Source organism: Oxyura jamaicensis, chromosome 8, assembly GCF_011077185.1.
Source record: "Oxyura jamaicensis isolate SHBP4307 breed ruddy duck chromosome 8, BPBGC_Ojam_1.0, whole genome shotgun sequence".
NCBI classification, from domain to species: domain Eukaryota; kingdom Metazoa; phylum Chordata; class Aves; order Anseriformes; family Anatidae; genus Oxyura; species Oxyura jamaicensis.
In genome coordinates this window covers 21,054,518-21,074,883 of record NC_048900.1, presented here as the reverse complement: position 1 = coordinate 21,074,883, position 20,366 = coordinate 21,054,518, and the positions used below count along the sequence as shown (strand labels likewise).

The 20,366-nt window shown below is 51.0% G+C and overlaps 1 protein-coding gene across 20 annotated transcripts in view; it reads right to left on the bottom strand.

Moving 5' to 3' along the window:
- PTPRF (protein tyrosine phosphatase receptor type F) overlaps window positions 1-20,366 on the bottom strand; it is a 280,990-nt gene that overhangs the window by 26,202 nt on the left and 234,422 nt on the right. For 6 of the 20 annotated variants that reach the window (XM_035333708.1, XM_035333713.1, XM_035333719.1 and 3 more), the window contains 9 exons: window positions 19,015-19,593; window positions 18,285-18,382; window positions 12,533-12,786; window positions 11,743-11,833; window positions 9,082-9,294; window positions 6,130-6,284; window positions 5,263-5,274; window positions 2,821-2,936; window positions 119-151 (listed from right to left, as the gene is read on the bottom strand). In XM_035333708.1, coding sequence (XP_035189599.1) covers window positions 119-151; window positions 2,821-2,936; window positions 5,263-5,274; window positions 6,130-6,284; window positions 9,082-9,294; window positions 11,743-11,833; window positions 12,533-12,786; window positions 18,285-18,382; window positions 19,015-19,593 — 1,551 coding nt within the window. The remainder of the gene's footprint in view (window positions 1-118; window positions 152-2,820; window positions 2,937-5,262; window positions 5,275-6,129; window positions 6,285-9,081; window positions 9,295-11,742; window positions 11,834-12,532; window positions 12,787-18,284; window positions 18,383-19,014; window positions 19,594-20,366) is intronic. The other 14 variants (XM_035333716.1, XM_035333717.1, XM_035333718.1 and 11 more) reach the window with 6 other exon arrangements.

The following is a 20,366-nucleotide window of genomic DNA, read 5'->3' as shown; positions in this document are numbered from 1 at the left end:
AGTCTGCTGTGAGTGAGGGTGACCTTCATGACATTGAAACAGAAATTACAGAGACGAGAGAGAAAGGGAAATAAAAAGCAAAAGGTGTCAAAAGATAAATACAGGAGTTAAAACTAACTTGAGATATTCGGGCAACTGGGGACACTGGCACCTGCAAAGAAAAGAAATGGGGCAAGAACAGAAATCCCATTAGCCTTTAGTCATCATCCCAGAGGTTCAGAAATGGAAAGACAGAGAGGTGAAGACGCAAAGGAAAGCACCACCTGCACAGCACCAGAAACCTCCCTCCTGAACAGGGCTTTAACTCTGATGCTGACAACCCAGTGGCAGTGTGGGTATGAGCAGGGAGCGGGTGCAGAGGCCTCCATCTGATGCCGAGAGCCTCAGTTCTCACTGCACACCACTGGCCGGGGCCTCGTACCCGACGGGAGGCAGTGAGGGTGGGTATATGTCAGGTACAGGGAGGTTTGTGCTGCTTGGTGGCCAGGACTACCTGCAGCCCCAGCAACCTCTGCTTGGTGCCCCAGAGCCTCCAGCTCGCTCGCAGCTCCTCAGCAGCACAATTCTGCCTCCTCTTATGGCACACTGGGACACTGCTGGTCCCGAATCCTGCCAGCCACTTAGCAAAGCAGTGTGTTAGTGCAGAGAGGGGAAATAACCTCTGTCTGAAGTAAGAACCACAGAAATGAGAAAGCTAAATATTTAATAACAGTAGCCCAATTAATTATGCATTAAACAAGGTTTTCCCTGCTCAGCACACTCCAGCAGGGAGGCCGGCTACTGAGGCATCCAGTGGCCAGCACCTCTTGTCAGTGCACCCCCGCAGCACCGCCTCAGCTGCCGGCGGGTGACAGGGGCAGCAGCACGGGCCTGCTGGGCTCGCTGGCTTTTGTGCCTCCTCGTTAACGAGTACAAGCCCGTCAGGAGCTGGAACAGTTATATCTAGCCACATGACACCTGCTTCCACCCCACAGAGCCTCATTAGTGATGGGGGGATGTGGTGCTGTCACGGGGTGGGGAGCACTGGTTGGAAGCGTCTCATGGCACTGCTGCCTCCACTGAACCGCGCTCCTGGGGTTGTTTTTATCTCTCTAGAGAGATCTACAAAATTAACAAATGAGCTGGTATCTCTGGCTTATTCTTAGGTACAGGTGGGCAATGAAAATTTCCTGGACCTCTCCTCTCTCTGATGGCAGCTCTTGACCCTTCCTACAGCTCTAGCAAGGGATGCCCTTGTTGCAAACACCCAATCTCTTTGTTAGAGAGGGAGCAAGTTCCAGCCTGACCTCTCACACTCCTCCATGCAACGTGAACCACGAGCATACAGCAAGATGTCCCCCGTGTCCCTGGGCTGTTGGACATGTCAGAGACCGGTCCCCACCCTGGCCATTGACCAGGTGCCCTGTTCAACACCTTGCTCATCCCAAGGAGCTGCAAGCTGTTGCTGACTGTGTGAGATCCCCACATCTCTTGCTGCTTGCCATCATCTGCCTGATGTTCTCTCTCTGCTGCAGGTGCCTCCCTTGCTTCCTACAGTGTTTTCCTCCTGTGCTGGTCTGCTGTGGCCAATTAACGTGCCAGGTTGGCTGACAACTGCCAGGCTGTTGCTGCATCCTACCCACAAAAGCTGCCATCGGTCCTGCCTGGGAGACCTAATTCCTCTGGCAGCTGCTCTGGCACAGAGGGAGATGTGCTGGTGAACTCCATGCCACCGCAGTCAGGGCTGAGCTAGACCGCTGTGAGTGGCAAGAGGAAAGGCTCTGCTTGCCCTCCCTCCCAGAGGCAGCATGTTTACATCAGGAAATGGCCCCTTCAAAACTCTCCTGTTAGACGAAAGCTCTTAGATGAATCAGCAGCAGGAGGAAAAGGAAAGTAGGTTACAGACCAGGAGGAGCTGCAAGTTAGAAGAGCGCTGTGCCTCATTTATTGCTGAACTTCATCTAGGACTCAGGCTCTCTGAAAGGCTCTGAATGAGTTGGGGCGAGCCCGCCTCTGATCGCTACAATGACAGGCACTGTGCTTTCAGTGCCATCAGAGACAGACAGACACAAAGCAGCAGCATGAGACCTTTCTGCAGTGGGAAGTACAGCTGCCTCTGCAGGCTGGCAAACAGCTACAGCCTGAGGCACCAGAGGCCAGCGCAGGCATGACTGGAGATGCTCTGCAGTGAACAGTCAGATTCAGAAAGCAACAGCTGTTACTGAACCATCATCTGGAAACCAGCAGTGCCCTTCACTGGGCAACAGCACTGCCCGGGGAGCAGTGCAGGCTGCAGGGAGCTCTTCGCCCTTAGCTGAGCATAGCTGGAGAGTTAGCACACAGAAGATCCTAGGACGAAGCTGCTGGGACACCCTTGCCGCGTAAGAGCTCAGCACCTCCCCTTCCCTCCTCTGTGGCCAGCACCGCACCAGCAGCGCTCAGCGCCAAGCCCCAGCCTGGACCAAGCCAGCACAGCACCTGGGAGCAACACGGGTGTGAGCACTTGTGAGCTCTCCCAGCACTGTATCGGGCTCCTCCTGGCTCACGGTGATCACAGTGGCCCTCACTGTGTGTGAGCCTCATGTAGAACTTGACACACAGGAGACACGGGCTGTCCCCATCTGGGTTCCCAGCCCTGTGTGCCTGCAGTAACGGGGCTGGGGAGAAGGGTTTGCAGGCAGGGTGGCTACCTGGATAACCCCGGTCTAAGCCCCATCTGGGCTCCTGTGACCACGAAGGTGCAGAGCTGCTGCAGGAAGGACTGCGACTCCCCCTCTGTCATGGGGACCTGGTGAAGGGGAACTGGGGCAGGTGGGACATGAGGGGGTTTGCTGCTCCTACCTGGAGTCTGGTAGTTGAGTCGCCTCATCTCAACTGGGTCAGAGGAATGGGCCAAGAGCGAGTCCTTCAGGCCGATGGAGTGCTCATCCTTGGAAGAGGGGGAGTGTGCCCTTTTCCTGTAGACAGGGGATGGAGACAAGCAGGTGAGCTCTGGCACAGACTGGCACATACCACCCTGGAAAGGGGTCTGGGTGCCCCCGTCCCAGATACCCAGCTCCATCCCAGGCTCCCTGGGGCTCCGGGCAAGTCACATTTTCTGTGCCTCCCATTTCCCATCTACGAAACAGGAATCACTGTATTTCAGAGATGGCAGAGGTTTGATTAGTGAGGCACTTTCAAATGTGATATTCTGCATAACATTTACTAGAGAAAAAGTAGATAGATGCAAGATCTCATTCCCTTGTACTCCCTCTAGGAACTACTTCCTGTAGTGGAAGGATATAATCCAATTTTTTTTTCTCACATATTAGACATATTTAAATATAGAACACTGTAATATAATAGTGTAAAGGCTCTTCAGGGTGTGTTTTATTGGGCCATTAATATACGTCTTGAATGGCTGAAGGCACCCAAGGCGTGTATTAATGGAACAATAAAATACACTGTTGTCTCTTCATGCTATATTTATGCCTAAAGCAATGCCACCACCTCAGGCTCTTGCTGGAATTCACAGGCAAGGCAGGGACAGATCCAACCAAGAAGCGGACAAGTGAATACTAAGGAAAATCTAATACTGCAAACAGGCTTTCTAGCAATTCTCTCAGTCCCACTTCTTGCTCTATGTTACAAGTGCACTGGATATTCCCTTGCAGTGCAGAAGGGTGTTGGGCAGGAGCAGGACAGGGACACTCTGGCAGCCTGTTCTGATCCTGGTGCTTTGCCAAGGTGCTGAGCGTGCAGCAGTAGATTTTGTCTCCTGGCTACAGCCTGAAAATGGATTTTGCCTGATGGTGAACCCCTCTGCTGACCTGATGCTTTCTGCAAAAGAGAGAGCTGCACCACTGCTCGTCTGCACAAACGCTAGCACGTTTACCATCCTGTAAATCGCAACAGTCAGTGTCTGCTTTCTCCTTCATTGTGAGGCATTTCAAAGCACCCTGAGGGTTGCCACGCTCTGGACACAGGCAGCTGCAGCTCTGGACGGTGGTGACTCTGAACCACCCATGATCAGAAATGCTCTGAACAGGCACCGGGCACTATCACTTCCCCTGCCCATGCTGAGGTTGGCACTAGTGGTAATAAATTAAATAAAATTTTGTGCATAAATCAGGAGTGAAACTTGCTTTCCCTCTGAAGCACAGACTGTGAGCAAGCTCCATCTGTAGCCCGTGGCTGCATCAGACACTGGGGTTGTTCAGAGGGGAGGACCAGCTTGTGAGTCTTACAATACTCTCAACACCTCAGAGGTGTCTCAACACCTCAGAAGCCTCCTAGCTGCCTGGACTGAGACAAAAGAGCCGACAGACTAAGAGCATTGATAGAAGGGAAGAAAAATACATGGCAAACAAATAAAGCGCTGTTCTTCCTCTCAGGAGCATAGCAGGATGTGCCATGTGCTACTGCGTGCCAGTCCCTGAGCCCTTGAGCAAGGTGGCCTAGCTTTGCTGGGGTATGGGCACGGCATATAATTAATGTTTGTCTCTCTCATTAGCTTAGCTGGGGCCACAGCTAAACAAACCTCCAGATCCCAAGCTAGCTACTGCTACTCAGGTTCTGTTCATTCCCATTGTAGATTTGAAATTGTGAATATGCCGCACAGATACCGCTGGGAGAAAAGCGGGCGGATAACAGAGCATCCTTCCGAGCATGCAGGTGGTGCTGGACATGGACGTGCTGCTGCGTGGGCTGGGACGCAGCAGGGACACGAATGCTGAGGGTGAGCACAGAGGGCTGGCGCTGCTTCCTGGTGCTTGACCCACACCAGTCTGGGTTAAAGCAGAGCTAAGACAAGGCGGACACAGCATCTGTGGGGCCCACGTACAGGCTCCCTGGGCAGAGAGGGAGGGGGCCATTTTCCCACCTTAAAGATCAGCCAACACTTTGTTTCTTACAATTGCCTGGTATTTGCTTAAAGCTTCCTCATTACAGAATGCAAGAATGCACCTGCACTCTTGCTGGAACAGCTCTCAGTCTGAAGTGACTGAGAATACAAAGAAGCACCTATAACTGCTGCTGTTGTTGTTTCAGGATTTTTAATTTAATTGCAAAAACAATCTAGGAAGTCTTTACGTTGGAACCATCTCCCTGCATCAGCCTGTGAGAGGCTAACAATTACTAGGAGGCTGATGCCTTTGAGGAAACAAAATCTTCGTAAACCCCCAGTGCTGGCAAGCCCCGTGCTCCCAAAACCAAAGATGCCCCTTACTAGCGCCAGGCTTGATATTTAAATAGGGAAATAGATTTGAAATTTTAGCAAAACAAGAAGATAAAATGGATTCATACCTTTCTTGTTTACTAGATCCAGGGAAGAGCAGAAACAGAAGAAAGGAGATGATCACTGACACAGAAAGGCACTGACTGCACATGCACAGCGGAGCTCCATTTAATCAGACAACAAAAGCAGCTCCCTTCCCCAAGCTACAGATACACATAAATAGTAAATAGAGAGTCCAGGAGGAGCAGAACCTTGGAGCTGAGCTGATAGACAATATGACCGGGTGTAATTGAACAGGCTACGCAGATACATGCAAATGCAACCTGCGGCTCCTTGCAAGGACTAACAATTGCCTCACGCTACAGTTACAGCTCTGGCAGGATTGCTCTGCTACGTGTGAGCAGGAGGCTGCTTCAGCAGGGACACAGCAGCCAGGACCCAGGGGCCTCAAGTGGAGAGCTCCTACTCCGATTTCAGCCTGTCACATCCACGTCCTGTTCTCACTAAGACCATGCTCCCCTGTCAAAATTTGCAGCAGTGGGGGCACCTGCCAGAGATCTATCAGGCAACTTCAGCAGGTAAGTGGTACTACAGTCGTTCCTGGTGCTGCAAATCCAAGCTGTGAGACGAGAGATTGGTCAGGCTGGCTTTAGGGTCAAATCTGCTGCTGTCCCCTCTCCCACTGCTCACAGGTTTCCAAAATCCACAAGCAGCTCTGTGTCCTGGAGCTGGTATTAATTACCTTCTGCATACCCAGTCCTTCTGCCATCTTTATAAAGCAGCCTTCTGCTGTGCTGGCAGAGACGTTCCTCCTCCCTGCGACCACCAAGGCCTGTCTACCAGGCACCCCCCATCTGAAGGCTGGAAGGATTCTTGAAGGTGCCACCTCCTGTTGTGCCCATGCTGTAACTGCAATGCCCTGGGCTAGATCTCACCTTTTGAAGAGGAGTATAGCGATGACGATGATGATGATTAGTATCACAGCCAGGACAGGTCCCATCACCCACAGCATCTCTGGCTCGTCCTGCTGCTTTATTGAAGCCACTTCCATCACAATCTCATCTGAGTAGGGGCTGGCTGCGTATCTCTTCTGAACAGCACCGGCAGGAGAGGGAGAGAATAGCAAGCATCCATTAGGCTAAAGTAGCAGCCACATCCCTGAAACACAGAGGTTTTCCCTTGCCTCTGGCTAGCAGGGAACGGCAATGCTTCTTAAACCCCAGCAGCACACTGTACGATCCTCCCTCCCTCAGCATCAGCAGAGGTCACACTGCAGGATCAGTCTCTTCCTGGTGTGAAACATTCCCATGCCAGCAACTTTCTGGCTAGCAGACTTGGCCCCAAGGTGCCAAACTGGAGCAGCCCAGCTAAGAGCCACTTGCCAGCCCTGGATTCTCTTGGAGCCAAATCACAGGCTTTTGAATCCCAACCAATTGCACAGTGGGGCTGGCTGATGATTCCTAAGTGGTTCATAATACCTGCTGTGCTGATATCAACACATCTCTCCAGGACAGGGCTATATTAGGAAAACCCCTGCTGGGCTAGGCGGTTTTCTTCAAGGAATGAAATGACAGGAACATTTTCTTCCTGGTGTCTCTGCTCTGATAAACAGACCTTGGAAAGGGGCTCATGCTCACGGGCCCCTTTCCAGAGATTTCTGCATTCTGGCAGCCTGGTGATTTATAACCTGAAGGGACAGCTTTCTAGCCCCACCAACAAGACAGGATTAGCAGAGACCCAACCCATTCCTGCAGAAAAATGACCCTGCACCTGGCTTGTTCTGCTGCTGTTGCTAAGGCTTACGTAGCCGTGTTGTCCCTTCACAGCTCAGTCTCGCTGGGTCAGAAGGGTTAAACGCTGCAAAAAGAAATCCTTTCCCCCTGTTAGAGAGGACCAGAGCTGCACCAGTTCAGTGCCTGTGGCTTCTGAGCAGCACCTGCTGCCCTGCCTTAGCGACCTAGGAACGCTCTGCTCTTGCCATCCAAAGTTTTGGTCACTGAAGAGGTGACTGTGGATCTATAAATCACCTGCTCTAAGGTCAAAGTTTATGCATGCGCTCCATGTCTGCGCGCATGTGAGGGGATGAAAGAGAAAAATCAAGCATGCTGGTGTCACACAAATGCACGTCTTGGTCTCCTCTCAGAGGTGCCCTTGATCCCAGCCAGGCTGACTTCACACACGTGTGCAGCACAATGATCTCTGTAACATCCATCTGGCAGCACGCACAGGTGCAGCATCGTAGCTGCTCTCCTCAGATTTATCAGTGGTCAGAGACGCCACTGGCTTGCAGGGCCAAGGGAGAGGCTTCTGCTTTGTCTGTGAAACTTCTCAGCCCTATCAGAGCCTGTTTCAATGACCCTGACATAGCTGATGGCTCCTGCTTCAGCTCTGTTCTTACATCAAGTCTGCTTGGGACCACTGCAACACATCAGCCTTTTTCTCCCTGCCTGGTTCAACAGGGGCCAGCTACAGCTCTGAGCATGGCAGAGACCAAAAGATGCCCCAGCAGAGGTGAGAGGTCAGGGCAGAAGGCCTGGGGCTTCTCTTTGTAGGGGCAGGGGGCTGCTTAGAAAGGAAGGCTTTACCCATCACTGCCCAGAAAGGCCAGGCTGCAAAAGGTAGGAGAATAGGTATGGGGATGCCGCTCTGCGCAGCCAGGTAACGTGCATCCATCTCCAAAGCTTTGTGCAGGAGGCCAAGATTCACATTTCTGCAGGCACACATCAGAAATGGCTCCTTCCAAGAGAAGGCAGAAGACGAAGAGATCAGAGGGACCGTTATCTCGGTGGCATTTCCAAAGGCAGACTGTGAGGTGCAGGTGCCCCTGATCTCACAGATGGTGTTTCAACCCCTCATCCACCCCTCCTCTGCTTTAAAAAAGTCCAGTGCTACACTTGCCTGCTGACACTAGAGACACAGCAAGCAATGTCAGAGGAGCTGAGTGGGGGAGATGGTGCACAGCCCCGCAGAGAGTGTCTCATGCTTCAAATGAAAATGTGTGTGATGCAGCAGGGGATGCAGGAAGGTGGTAGCTAGGAGCAGAGTGTGAAAACTCCGCTCACTGGTGGCTCACCGGAGGGCTGTGGTAGATCTGTGCTAGGGAGGAGACGATGTTAGTCTGGGATCATCTGGTTACGGTCATCTCTTCTTGACAAGGATTGCCAGGACAGCATACCCCGAGGCCTCTGCTTTACCTTATTGTTAATCTGTGACTCTCCTCCCCTCACCAGTGTGCACATCTTGCCACAAGAACACGTGAGCTGGATGAGTAATGAAGAACTTGACCAGCCCTAATGAGCCATTACAAGCAAACGAGGCTGAGGAAGGAAGCCGCAGCTTGGAAGCCGACCAAGGACTCAATACATCTCTATTATTCCCATTATTTACACACTAGCCACTGCCACTGCCACTCCTGCCCTCCCTGTTTACAGCTGGACACTGATGCAAGGTCTCAGTGTGCTGCTCCCTGCTTATTGCACCAGCTGCTCCCTTCCCCATCACATGCCCAGGCGCTGCGTGCCGGTGACACATTACCGACAAAGGCATGGCCCATTTGCCTCCAGCAAGGAGAGGCACGGGAGTGAGAATCCCTACACGGCAGGCACGTGTGCAGCTCACCCTGCTGCCAGCCCTGCGATAGGAGGCAGGTTTGCTTTTCCAGCTAGGATTCTGGCCAGAGAAGGACCAGGGGGAACATCCTGCTCACCAGAGCCTCAGCAACCACTCTGTAGGACAGGGGCTCAAGAGGCTGTTTTCCCCAGGCATTTACTTGAACCAAAACAGAATTAGGAACTCTCCCGTGCCAACCGTGTGTCAGGCTCACACCTGCACTGAGCCCCCTCAGCTCTGCTAGGAAAGGCCGAGCCTCCCCAGCAGGAAGCCCTTACCGTGTCTCCGTCCTCCAGCGAGGCCAGCACGAAGCAGCGATAGCTCAGGTCCTGAGAGAGGGGCTTGTTGTAGAAACCTTTGTAGTTCTTCTCATCCCCCAGGGTGAAGGTCTCGGGCAGCACATCCACTTGAGCAGCAATGTAAGGCTTCAGCCTGTCTGCCTGGCGGCGCTGTCGCCTGCTCTGACTCCCCTGGCTGATGGCCTCCAGCAGCTGGGGACAAACAAGGTGCATCACTACTGCTTCGCCCAGCGTGACACCGCCTGGCGCTGCTCCCTTACCAGCTGTACGACTCAGCAGGGCGGAAGGGAAGGCAGAGAAAGATACTGGGTTTGATCTGGACATGGTACAAACAAACCAGGATGTGTGTGTGTTTAGGCACTGCTGGGGCAACCATCTGCAGACCCTCACTGCAAGCACCTCTCGGTTCTGGGCGAGCCCTGAGCCCTGGGATGCTGACAGTGAGTGGCAGGACTGGGGCAGCCCAGCTGTCACCCACAGGTAGTGCATCCCAGTGGGCTGCAAGGGAACCGGGACATATTTTTTGGCCCAAATATTGGTTTGGACAGCAACTCACATTCTCTATGGCCACTGGATGTGAATTACAGCTGACGTAGAGGGAAGAAGTGACATTTGCTGTGTCTTTCCCTTCTGTCAGTGCTTCGATATTTCACCTGCTGCTGGGCTGCAGGCAGAACTTTGCGTAAATCACAGAGTGATAACAGATTTCATGGGATGTTCGGAGCAAAAATGGCAAATTTCATAGTCAGCCACAAATTCATGAAAAAGGATATAAACACACAAAAATTCAATTACACTGCTAAGAAAGACTCTCAGATGTTTAAAGATGTTTTTCTAATGAATAAAAACGAATACCAGGCTTGGAACAGAAATTCTAATTTAAAATGAAGAAAGAGGCATGAAATACATTTCACACACGAATGTATCAGTGCAGCATTGTCAGGGCAGCCAGGGAATGTCAGTGCTACAGTGGGGCTGGGGACAGTGACGTGCACACAAAGCTGTGCTGCTGAGCTCACTCTGACATGAGAGCTAGGTAAGGCAACCCACCCCCCCCTTCCTCTCATCAGTCCATCCTCGCCCTCTTATGAACAGCCATGTTAGAGAAAGCATGGGTGAAAAGGCAGAAAGATAGCCTTTGGATGGTGGCGTTTGCTCCCCTCCTGTATCTTGGCTGAAATTACAGCTGAGCTTTTTGGGGCAGAAAGCACAGCTGTATGTGTAAGACACCATGGGGCTCCAGCTGTGCTTGAGGCTGCTGGATGTTGCTGCTGCCTCTACACGGAACACACCAAAAGTCTGCACCAAAGGATTGCTAGGCTTGCACAGTTCAGATCCTCAAAAACTAGAAAACGTCAGAACTAACATCACCTGTGCAAACGTAATTCAGCTGTCTGATATATGGGCACCATGTTACGATCCTTGACTACATGGTCACATACTGTCTTCTCTGTAACTCCCCTGCTTTGCTCAATACACAGGACAGACAGTGCTTAATCAAAGAGCAGCTATTCCATATTTTGCTTTCTTCTTTGCATTATGCAGCCTGAGGCCTTGTTTATTGCTTACTATTCAAACCCAGCTCTGAAGACAAAATTAATAATTTCCTCGTGGGCTTTTCTATGGTGCTGATCACTGTAATATTACAAGTGCTTCACAAACATTAACGATCTTATCTTCCAAACACCCGTATGAGGTGAGATGAAAGCGATTATCCTCATTTTACAGATGGAGAACAGAGGCACAGGGACGTTAATGTAAAAAATGTCCACTAATTTTGAATGTCAAATTGAAAAGCTTGTTTTGTTTTTAAAGAAAACTCAGCATTTTTTACTTCACTGACTGTATCCAGCAGAGCTCCTATTGACTTTCTCTGCAGCTGGGGATGCTTAGGCTTTACAACCAAGGCTCCAGGATCTCAAACTGAGCACTCCAAAAAGAAGCAAGACAGTGGCTGCTAATACAAAAGTTGTTTTAAATCATTCGCCCAGGTCTACGTAAAACAATCAGAGATAGAAAACAATTCTCTGGATAGCTTTTTAACTAGGCAAAGCTCAAAATCAAACCATCCTTTCTCATCCTAGTCTTCTCTTTCTTTTAACAGCTTCCAGCTTCTGCAAAGAAATGATGCAGGAGGCCTACGGATGGTGGTTCTTCATCACACAATTCTGCTTCACGTGCAGAACAGATCCACCCGTACGTGGAATGAGCTGGGACCCCATGGAAAAGGCTGTGCAATCACATAATTAAAGATTAATGGTAAGCAAGGGCTGACTTGCATCTTCTAACACTTTGTAATTTCTCAGTGCTTAAAGCTTACAACATTTCTTTTTTTTTCTTAATGTACCTGTGTGTGACTTCTGTGAATTTGTGCGTGGGATTTCTTGGAATTTTTCCTTATTACTTTGGGTGGATGGTGTGTGTGAGGAAGAAAGAGCCCACAAACCCCTTGAATGAGATTCTCCTGACACCTGCACATGTACCGTGCCATTAGTGTTGCAGGACTCTTGCACAGGGCAAGCTGCATCTTAGGGTGAACGCCTCTTGGTGTGCAACCATGCTGCTCCCAGGAGGCCGGGGCAAAGCATGCCAGGCGACCTGGGAGCCTCTTCCACTACAGCAGCTGCTACAGACTCCTACCTGGTCCAGCTCCATCTCATCAGGTGTCCGCCAGCGAGCAGTCAGGCTGCTGGTGCTCTGATCCGCGGGCACGACCACGATGTAGTACCACCTGGGAAGGAAGGACAGCATAAGCACTGGACCCTAAGTCACCTCTCCAGCAGGTCACCGAGTAACACGTGCCATATCCCTCCCCGAGATGACCGGCTGCACTCCCTGCCCTCTAAGCAGTGGAAGGGCTCAGTGAGGAAGAGGCCGGCGTTCCAGCTGCACCAGAGAAGAGAACACTCCTGTTAGCGCTCATTAGGTTAATGAAGATCTACAGACTGTGCTCCAGAGGGTGGTGTAGGAGCTGCGAGAAGGACATTTATATAATCGGATTGTAGCAAGAACCCTGGGGGAATTGTGCTTCAGCACAAGGATACCACAGTAACGAATAAGACTTCTACAAACTCGCTTTTTTAATCTCCTTGAGGCTTTAGGCATTATTTATTTAAAGGATATTATACAGTGTCAGAGAAAGTCCCTCCTGATCCTCGACTGTGTTTTTGCTGGTAGCATCTGGAGTATACCCACCAGGGCAAGGGCAAACTGTCAGAGAATTGTCTTAATTTTATTGCACATAAATATTTGCTCAGGAAGAGCCAGCAGTGTGATTCCACATTATGGGCAGATGCCTGGCTCTGTACTGCAGCCTGCTCTGAAATTCCCTCCCAGGTTACAATCCTGACCGGTTGGCGGAGACTCGCCTGTGCTTTTCCCTATCTCCAGCCCCCCCAGCCCACCTTTTCCACCTGGGGACAGCACCTACCTAACGGGCACAGTGGTCTGGACTTTGGGAAGGCTGAGCGTGAATTTTCCCTCCTGGATGTACTTGTCTGTGCCGATGGGTTTACTTTGCAGGACATCGGGCGCAGTGCGGATCGAGACGAGGTGCTGGAGCCCCCCAGCACTGCTCCCACGGTTCATTAGCACAAAAGAATAATCCGTGTCTGGCTGGAGGTCACTTATGAGTTTCTTCATCGAGTGGCCGTCCACCTCCACGCTCTGGCTGTTGTACAGAATCTGAAATGGGGAAAAGGACAGGCTCATGCAGCCGACAGCTGCTGATGAAAACTCACGCTCAAAATAGCAGCGGCGGAGCCGACAGTTTGGCTCCGGGCCCTCCCTCAGGTGGTTCAGCTACCCTGCATTTCGTAAACAGCCATAAATCTTGCCTTAAAGAAGAGCAGCCCCCAGCAGAGGGCTGAGCCACGCTCTCCGCATGGTGGCGAGGGGGCACCTGGGCAGAGCCCGGGAGGCCAGCGGGGAGCCCGGCGGTGCCACGCACGCTGCTTTCGGTGCCGGTTCGGGGAAGGGCTGCACATGGCTGTGTTTTGCCCCCACGCGGATTTGAACAGGACTTTTGTTCCTCGTCTCACGAGGCTACACCACACAATATGCTTTTGGTGTAAAATCCCATCTGCTTTAAATCGGTGCCGCTCCCGTGCCTCCCAGCTGATGGAGTGGTTGGTGCAGAGCCTCCCCCTCCCAGCAAGGTGACCGATGGGGGGGTTACGTGCCTTGTGCCTCGCCACGAACTGACAAATCCTGTGCTGGGCTCACAGATTGGTACCTGAAACAAATGGTGGCTCCGCAGGTGTGACACCCGTCACCATGACAACAGATGCTGGTGCCACGCAGGGGACCTGAGCTGCTTTTCGCTGCTGCGCTTGCAGCAAGGGGCTGGGGGCAGGACAACGCAGGGCCACCGGTGGCCTGGGGCAGTGGGTGGCCCCCATGCACAGCTCCCCTCCTGCAGCCCAGGCTGCCAGCCCCTCAGTTAACAATGTTTTGTCCTCGTCCTGCTTCAGATACACCTACCCCTGCCCAAGGCATGGTAGCCGTGGGTGCTGTCTGCACTGGAAAGCTCCATCCTCCTCTTGCTAGAACAACCCCTATGCCCCAAAACCCCAGTGCTGGCTCTGTGAAGGCAGAAACTCAGACAGATCCCGGAGACAGAGACGAACGGCGTGTAGAGAACTGGAGGGAGCAGAGGTTGTGCCCCAGAAGCAACAAACCAGCTTGTTTCCTTCCACCGGGCGACCTTCCAGCGTGGCAGGGGAGCGCTGGATGCCTGACAGAGGTGCAGAGCCACAATGTGCCAAAAACGGGCAAGGGCAGAGCTGGAGCATGTTAAACCACGGCAGCTATTACACGCCACCGGCAGAGACCACACAGTAAAACGTTCTCTCTCCAACGGGGGAGAGAGAAGACAGCTCCGTGGAAGAAAAATTACTTGAAGTCAAACAGATCTCTTGCCAGCTGAGCTTGCTGCTCAGGCTGATGCAGGCAGCAAGGGAGGGACTGAACTTTCCTTCCAAGTCACCTTTTTAGCAGGTGGCAGCCATCTGCAGAAAGCTGCTGGCTCCCTGGTACAAGGGCAGCTGATTAGCATGGCTCTAGTATTTAGTGCTGCGGCTGGGAGGTGGGGGGAGGCCCTGGAAAGCCAGCAGAGCACAGGGAGCAGGCTGGGCCTGGGATGTGCACCTCTGCTTCTGTAGTATCCAAACAGCTAGCCATGACATGCTTCAGATCCTCTTCTGATCACTTTGCATAGAGGCTGGGATAGAAAAGAAGCCCCATTTCTTGTGCTGCTGGCTCCTGAGAGTGCCACAAACTGAGAAGGGATTCCCAACAGAGTGGCACTGAGGACCCAGAAACGGAGGGGAGAGAATCCCCTTAGTTTGTTGATGTGTTTCAGTCTTCAGGGATGAACTGCAAAACTAAGTCCTAAGTACTAAAATAATGACGAGGTTTGCAGGGACAAAGCCCCTGCTAGATGTCCCATGTGCAGTAAAGGCTGTTGAAAGCAGGATGGCTGGAGAGCTTGCTCTGTTCTGACTCCCCTTCAGATATTTTCTCTGGGGCTTTAAATCCCTTTGTCTAGAGATGTGTGTCCGATGGGAGCTAAAGCAAATGCAAAAAGGTAAAACGAAGAAATGTCTCTTGTAGCACTGGGATATCAGGCAGTTATTTGGCAGGTTTCGCCTTGCTCTGCCACACAAGTCAGTGCGACCAAGACAGGAGTGGTAGACCTCACGTTACCTTAGCAGCTTTGCTGTCTGTCCCAGCACGACCCCTTGCAATGATAACTGCTGCAGTGCAGGTCCAGATAGTCCAGACAAGAGCATGTCCTAAGCTGTCCTGGGGAGCAGTGGGACCTCACCTCATTTGCTCCAACACAGACGAGCAAAACCCAAATTCCAACATTAATAACTACGGACTGATACAAAGTCCACGATGAGTTCTGTTGCCTCTCAGATGAGCGAATTCTCATTCAGGAGCTTTCCCTAATAAAGACATCACCAACTGCTTCTGCTTGTGCTCTAGGGAAGACACTTGCTCACCAACTGCCTGTGCATGAGGCATCTGCTGGGGACACAGCTGTTCTCCTGGGGCAAGTGGAGGCCAAAAAATGGTCGGGCACTTCAGTTCAGCGTTTCCCTGCTTGCTCTGCATTGGAACCAGCCAGGACACAGCCCCTGATTCAGCTTCAACATCAGATGATGATTTCCACTGCCATGCACCGAAATTTGTGTCTAAAAACAGTGAAATGAGTATTTGCAATGCTTTCCTGAACCATTCTCTGCCCTCCCCTTTCTTCGCTGTTGCTGTAGCAGTTCCACATTCCTTCACCTGCCATAACACATTGTCTTCTCAGATGTTATGCACCATTAGGTAAGGCCTCTACACAAACCTTACAATAATGTAGGGGCTCAGAAACAGTCTTTTGTGTGCAGCTGAAGATGCCTGGGAGCTCAAGCAGGAACACTATTTAGAGGTTGTATCATGGCCCACTGGTAACTACTTAAGTCAGCAGCAAATTTGGCCCAAGGGCTCTGAACTGCCAAACATTGCTGACTAGCCCATGGATTGCTGTAAAATGTCATTTGTGCTGCTCTTACTCACAAGACAGAATTTGCAAAGCCAGAAGCTAGGTGGGTCCAAATGTCACTGCTGAAGGTCTGCTGCTTCATTTCAAGGTAACAAAGAATGTATTGAACTAAAAGGTGAAAAGACATGTAGTGTGCAATACTGCAGAAAAATAACTAGTGGATGGAGAAGCAGACCAAGGTGACTTTCTGGGGGACAGGAGTACTTACTGCATTCCATGGGACACAATGCCAGAAAGCACTGTCCAGGATTCTCAGGGCTTATTTCTGAACCTGCATCATAATCATTTGGAAAATGTGCTACTCCTTCTCCCCATTTGTACAGCACCTTGTGATGCTGCTTTCAACCAATATATCCTCCATCCTCCTCTTCAGCTGAAGAATGTCTCAGGGAAGTGCAGTTTCCCCAAGGAGAAGGTCACATCTGTCTTACACTTTCCATGAAAGCTCCAAAATGCCTTTCTACAAGCATGCTGAAACAAAAAAGGAATGGTGCCTCTGCTCCACCACAAAGGCTGGGCAACATTTTACAAGGAATTTATCTCCTGGACCAGAAGCTGTGAAAATTCCCTGAAGAGAATGAAAACCTTCATTATTGATTTCGTAGCAGTAACATTTTCTAAGGTCTCAACTCACCCTCTATAAAAAAACAGCACCAGTCCTGCTTGTGCCTCACTATTCATTGTCAGAACAATATCTACTTTAATTAAATCTGTTAAAGTAGAATATGACACCCTTTGGGACATAGATTTAGCGTGAGACTGTTTATCAAGTGTAGATAATACTAATTGTTCCCATGGAGATTTAAATGCTATGCTAGTTACAGTATTAGGCTCTGGCCTCAGCATCCCATGTGCCTGAATTAGAGGAGAGAGGTGAACCTTGTTTATAAAAATACCAAGTCCTGAAAGTTAAGGATTTCTTTCGAGTGGCATTGTCAGTGACTTGGAGCTGACCCTCTTAGCTCCTGGCCTCCACTCGTGTGTGCCTGCAAGCCGGGGAATATTAATAGAAAGAAGACACTATCAGAGAAATATCCTTGTAACACTCTTGTTTGCATGACTGGTCTTCAACCAGCAAGTGCTAATGCCATCTGCTCCCGTGTCATCTGAGGGTTAACCCACCGCAGGGGCAGACCCTGACTCACTGTTTGTGTCAGCAGCTGCAGCTATGAGGCTGAGACAAGAAATGGCGTCATGCCTGATCCTGGCCACCTCCAACCAGCCCACCATCCTTCCGCATTAGTAATGCTCCAAAGGTCACCCTGTTCCTTCCTCGCAGAGAGCTGTCAGACAGAGCTGTAGGCTTTGTACCACAAGAATAAGGGAAGGTGGAACAGATTGGTTCTTCAGCAGAGTGTGAGGTAACAAGGATCGGTGAAGTTCCTTGCGGCCATATATCTGAGTGCTGATCCTAATGCAGCCTACACCTGGGAAAGCTCTGAATACCATGAGGTCTTCACAAAAGCCTTATCTGCTTCAGCTAAACTCTACATGTTAACAAGTGTCTGCTATTGATCACAGCAATTTAGCTTTAGGATTTAGACGAGGAGAATTAGCAACAAGGAAGGGGAGGTGCTCACACACATTGATATGGATGCAGCTCCACATCTTCCTCCCATTCCCTAGGCCATGGCTCGTCCACTACTCATGCAGGCCTTGTATTTGCATTTTAGGCACAGCGTGGCAGAGTTCATGAGCAAGGAGGAAGGGAAAGCATGATGCTGCCAGCCCAGGCCACCTCAGCAGCTGCTGAGACTGGGTGGAAGATTATGCTTACAATGTGACATGCTGTTCTCTTCTCCTAAGGGAGAAGCTGTACTGGGATCTGCAGAAATTTCCACCCTGTCTTTTACCCACATCAGAGATCCAAACTGGGGGACAAACAAGAGCAGGAAGACACTGGGTCACAGGTCTTTTCTGAAGCCTGGTGGATGACACTACATCTAGAACTGTGGGGTTCCAGACTGGAACTGTGTGAACAACCCATGCAACTGCTCACCAGCTACACATCGGTAATCTGGAGGTCCTGGACCAGTTTCCACTCCTCTTAGAAAATGCACACTGCAAGTTTCAGGGATGCTATGAAGGGGAGAGCGTACACTTAACAAAAGTACCCACGGACAAGACCGGTTTCTAGCTGGATGGAGAAGCCAGAAATACATATTATGATTCCCAAGGCAGCCCAGTTCTCAGCCTGTCTCCTGCTCAGCACAGGCCTTCCCTCCTTGACATTTTCTGTTGGTGCACCAACATTATTCACTCATTTGCCACTATGCAGTAAGTGCTTCCTGGCTATTCTGTAACTGATCAAAAGAGAAAGAAATCAACAAAATTGTAATACTTTCTATTTCCTTAAGAAGCACTCTTAGGAAGGAAAGTAAGCAGCAGTGTGCCCTGCTGCGTGCCACGGCTCACATGCGGGTGCTCAAAAGCAAGAGCAGGTACCTAATCTGGGCTTGGAGATCTGGGCTCTGCAAGACCCCAGACCAGCAAGCAACGTGACCTTGCTCTGCTGGTCTTCTGCCTGATGGCCTGAAAACACCATGCAGTAGGTCACGGTGCTGCTTTCCACTGCCCTGCTCACTGCCACAGGAGGAGCTCCCTGTCCTCTGCATCCCACCCTTACCTTAAAAGGCACTGCAGATTTATAGGAGTCAGGCACTTCCCAGCTCAGCAGCACAGACGTTTTCATGACGGCGTTGACGCGGAAGTTCTTAGCAAACACTGAAATGAAAAACAAGATCTTTGAGCACTGTAAGGCCAAGTCAGGAGGGAGCCAGGCAGCAGCTCAGCTCCAAGTCTCTCTTTGTCTAACTTAGCAGCAGAGGTCGGAGAGTTCAGCTACAGCAGAGAAGTGAGATATGAGGAGAAAAGAGCAGCAGCCTTTTACCAAGTCCCAGTCTCCAGTGGAGTTTCCGTTTTTGACTATACTTTCCAGCATCACAGGAAGGGAGCCGTCGGCTGAACTGTAGCCTTTTCTTCCCCCCTTTGCTCACACTCTGCTGGCCCTTTGCCATGATCAAAAAGCAGTGGTGCTCAGGTACTGGATCTGCAGATGATCCTACCCAGCTGTCTGCGCCAGTTCGAGCAAGAGCCTTTCATGTACAGATAAAACAGCAAAGTGTGCCTGTGGAGCGATGAAGGCAATTAAGCTACCACCAACTCCCCCCCAAAACGACAACTTTAAGGAAACCTTCACCGAGCCTCCCCTTGCTGAACTACTTCTACGCTAGGGAGCCACATGGTACCTGATCTCATTAGGCAGAGCCAAGGGAAGTGCAGCCTCGTGAATGAAAGCAAAGGTCCCTGTCCTGGAGCCAGAGTTTGCTGTTAGGGCTTGTTAGAAGGGCACTTACCTTGCTCGACAGGCATGGTCCGGGACTGGATGCTGGGGCTGAGCGGCCCAACCCCCTTATTGGTGCGGGCCCTCACTTTGATGTCATAAGTGGTATCGGGCTTCAAATTCATCAAAGTGATACTTGTGTCCTTGGTGATGTTAACGATGTCCTGCTGGCTATTTATGTCTCGGTATACCACCGTGTAGTTGACAATCTTGCCGTTTCTTTCTGCCAAGACCGGGGGGTCCCATGCAACCTCTGTGGTGGAAGTGGTGAGACCCACCACGCGCAGGTTCTGCGGGAAGCCACTCGGCACGTCTTCTGCGGTAGTGATCTCCTTCTCAAACTCCTCTCCAGGACCGGCTCTGTTCTTGGCAGACAGCTTGAAGAGGTACGTGGCCCCCTTGTGCAGATTGGTCACAGTGTAGTGATGGTCTCTCTTCCCGAAGTCTATCGTGTTCATCTTTTCCTCATCAAGACGTCTGTACTGCAGCCGGTAACCCAGCAGCTCCCCTACCATCTCCTTGGGTGGGTGCCACTGGATGAGGGCTGTGTTCATGGCTGTCGTGCTAATCATCATGGTGGGCTTCCCCGGGACTGCAACATAAACACACAATGACCATCTGTAGCCTGGGAGGAGGGGGAGGAAGGACAGCTTCCGTGCTGCTCAGTCCGTGAGGATTGAGGAAAGTGGGAAAGTTCAGACAACAGGGTGAAGAGGACGACAGACAATTCACACGGATAGAGGCAGACTGACCCTAATCCGGTGGCGAGGGAAGCTGGAGCTAGCCAGCTCTTGGCTGCCATTTTCCCATGTGCTGCCATCTACACAGGCAATAAATTCAGCCATGTCCAGCCCCCAAAATCATCCCCTTTTACAGGAAAGGCTTAAGGTACCTCAAAGCATCACATTTATCTCAGAAGAGATCTGAATCCCGTGCTCCTAATCAGTGATCTTCAGACACTCCAGCTAGTGCACAGCACCAGGCCACGCTGGCCCCAGCGCAGTTCGACAACAGACACAGAAGCCCAAGTCCAGCGCCCTGGTCTGTCTGGAGGAAGACTAATTTCATCCTGAAACCTTGCAATTTTACCATCTGCAGAGGCAGCAAGCGGAGCTGGGCGGGCTGTTTGCCATCAGAACACATTTTGGTTTAGCTGATGAACAGATTCGTGATGTCAGTGCCGATGTGAGAGGTGAGCACAAGCGTTCCATGGGATTTTTGTTTATGCTGAGCAAGTCAAGGGGTGTTGCCGTCATGGGTTAGGAACTGATGGCTTTAAATTGATGGTTTAATACCTTCATCTCCGTCAGTTAAAAAAAGGATGCGTCTTCACTCCATATCAGCTCAGATTTGTAAACAAATCAA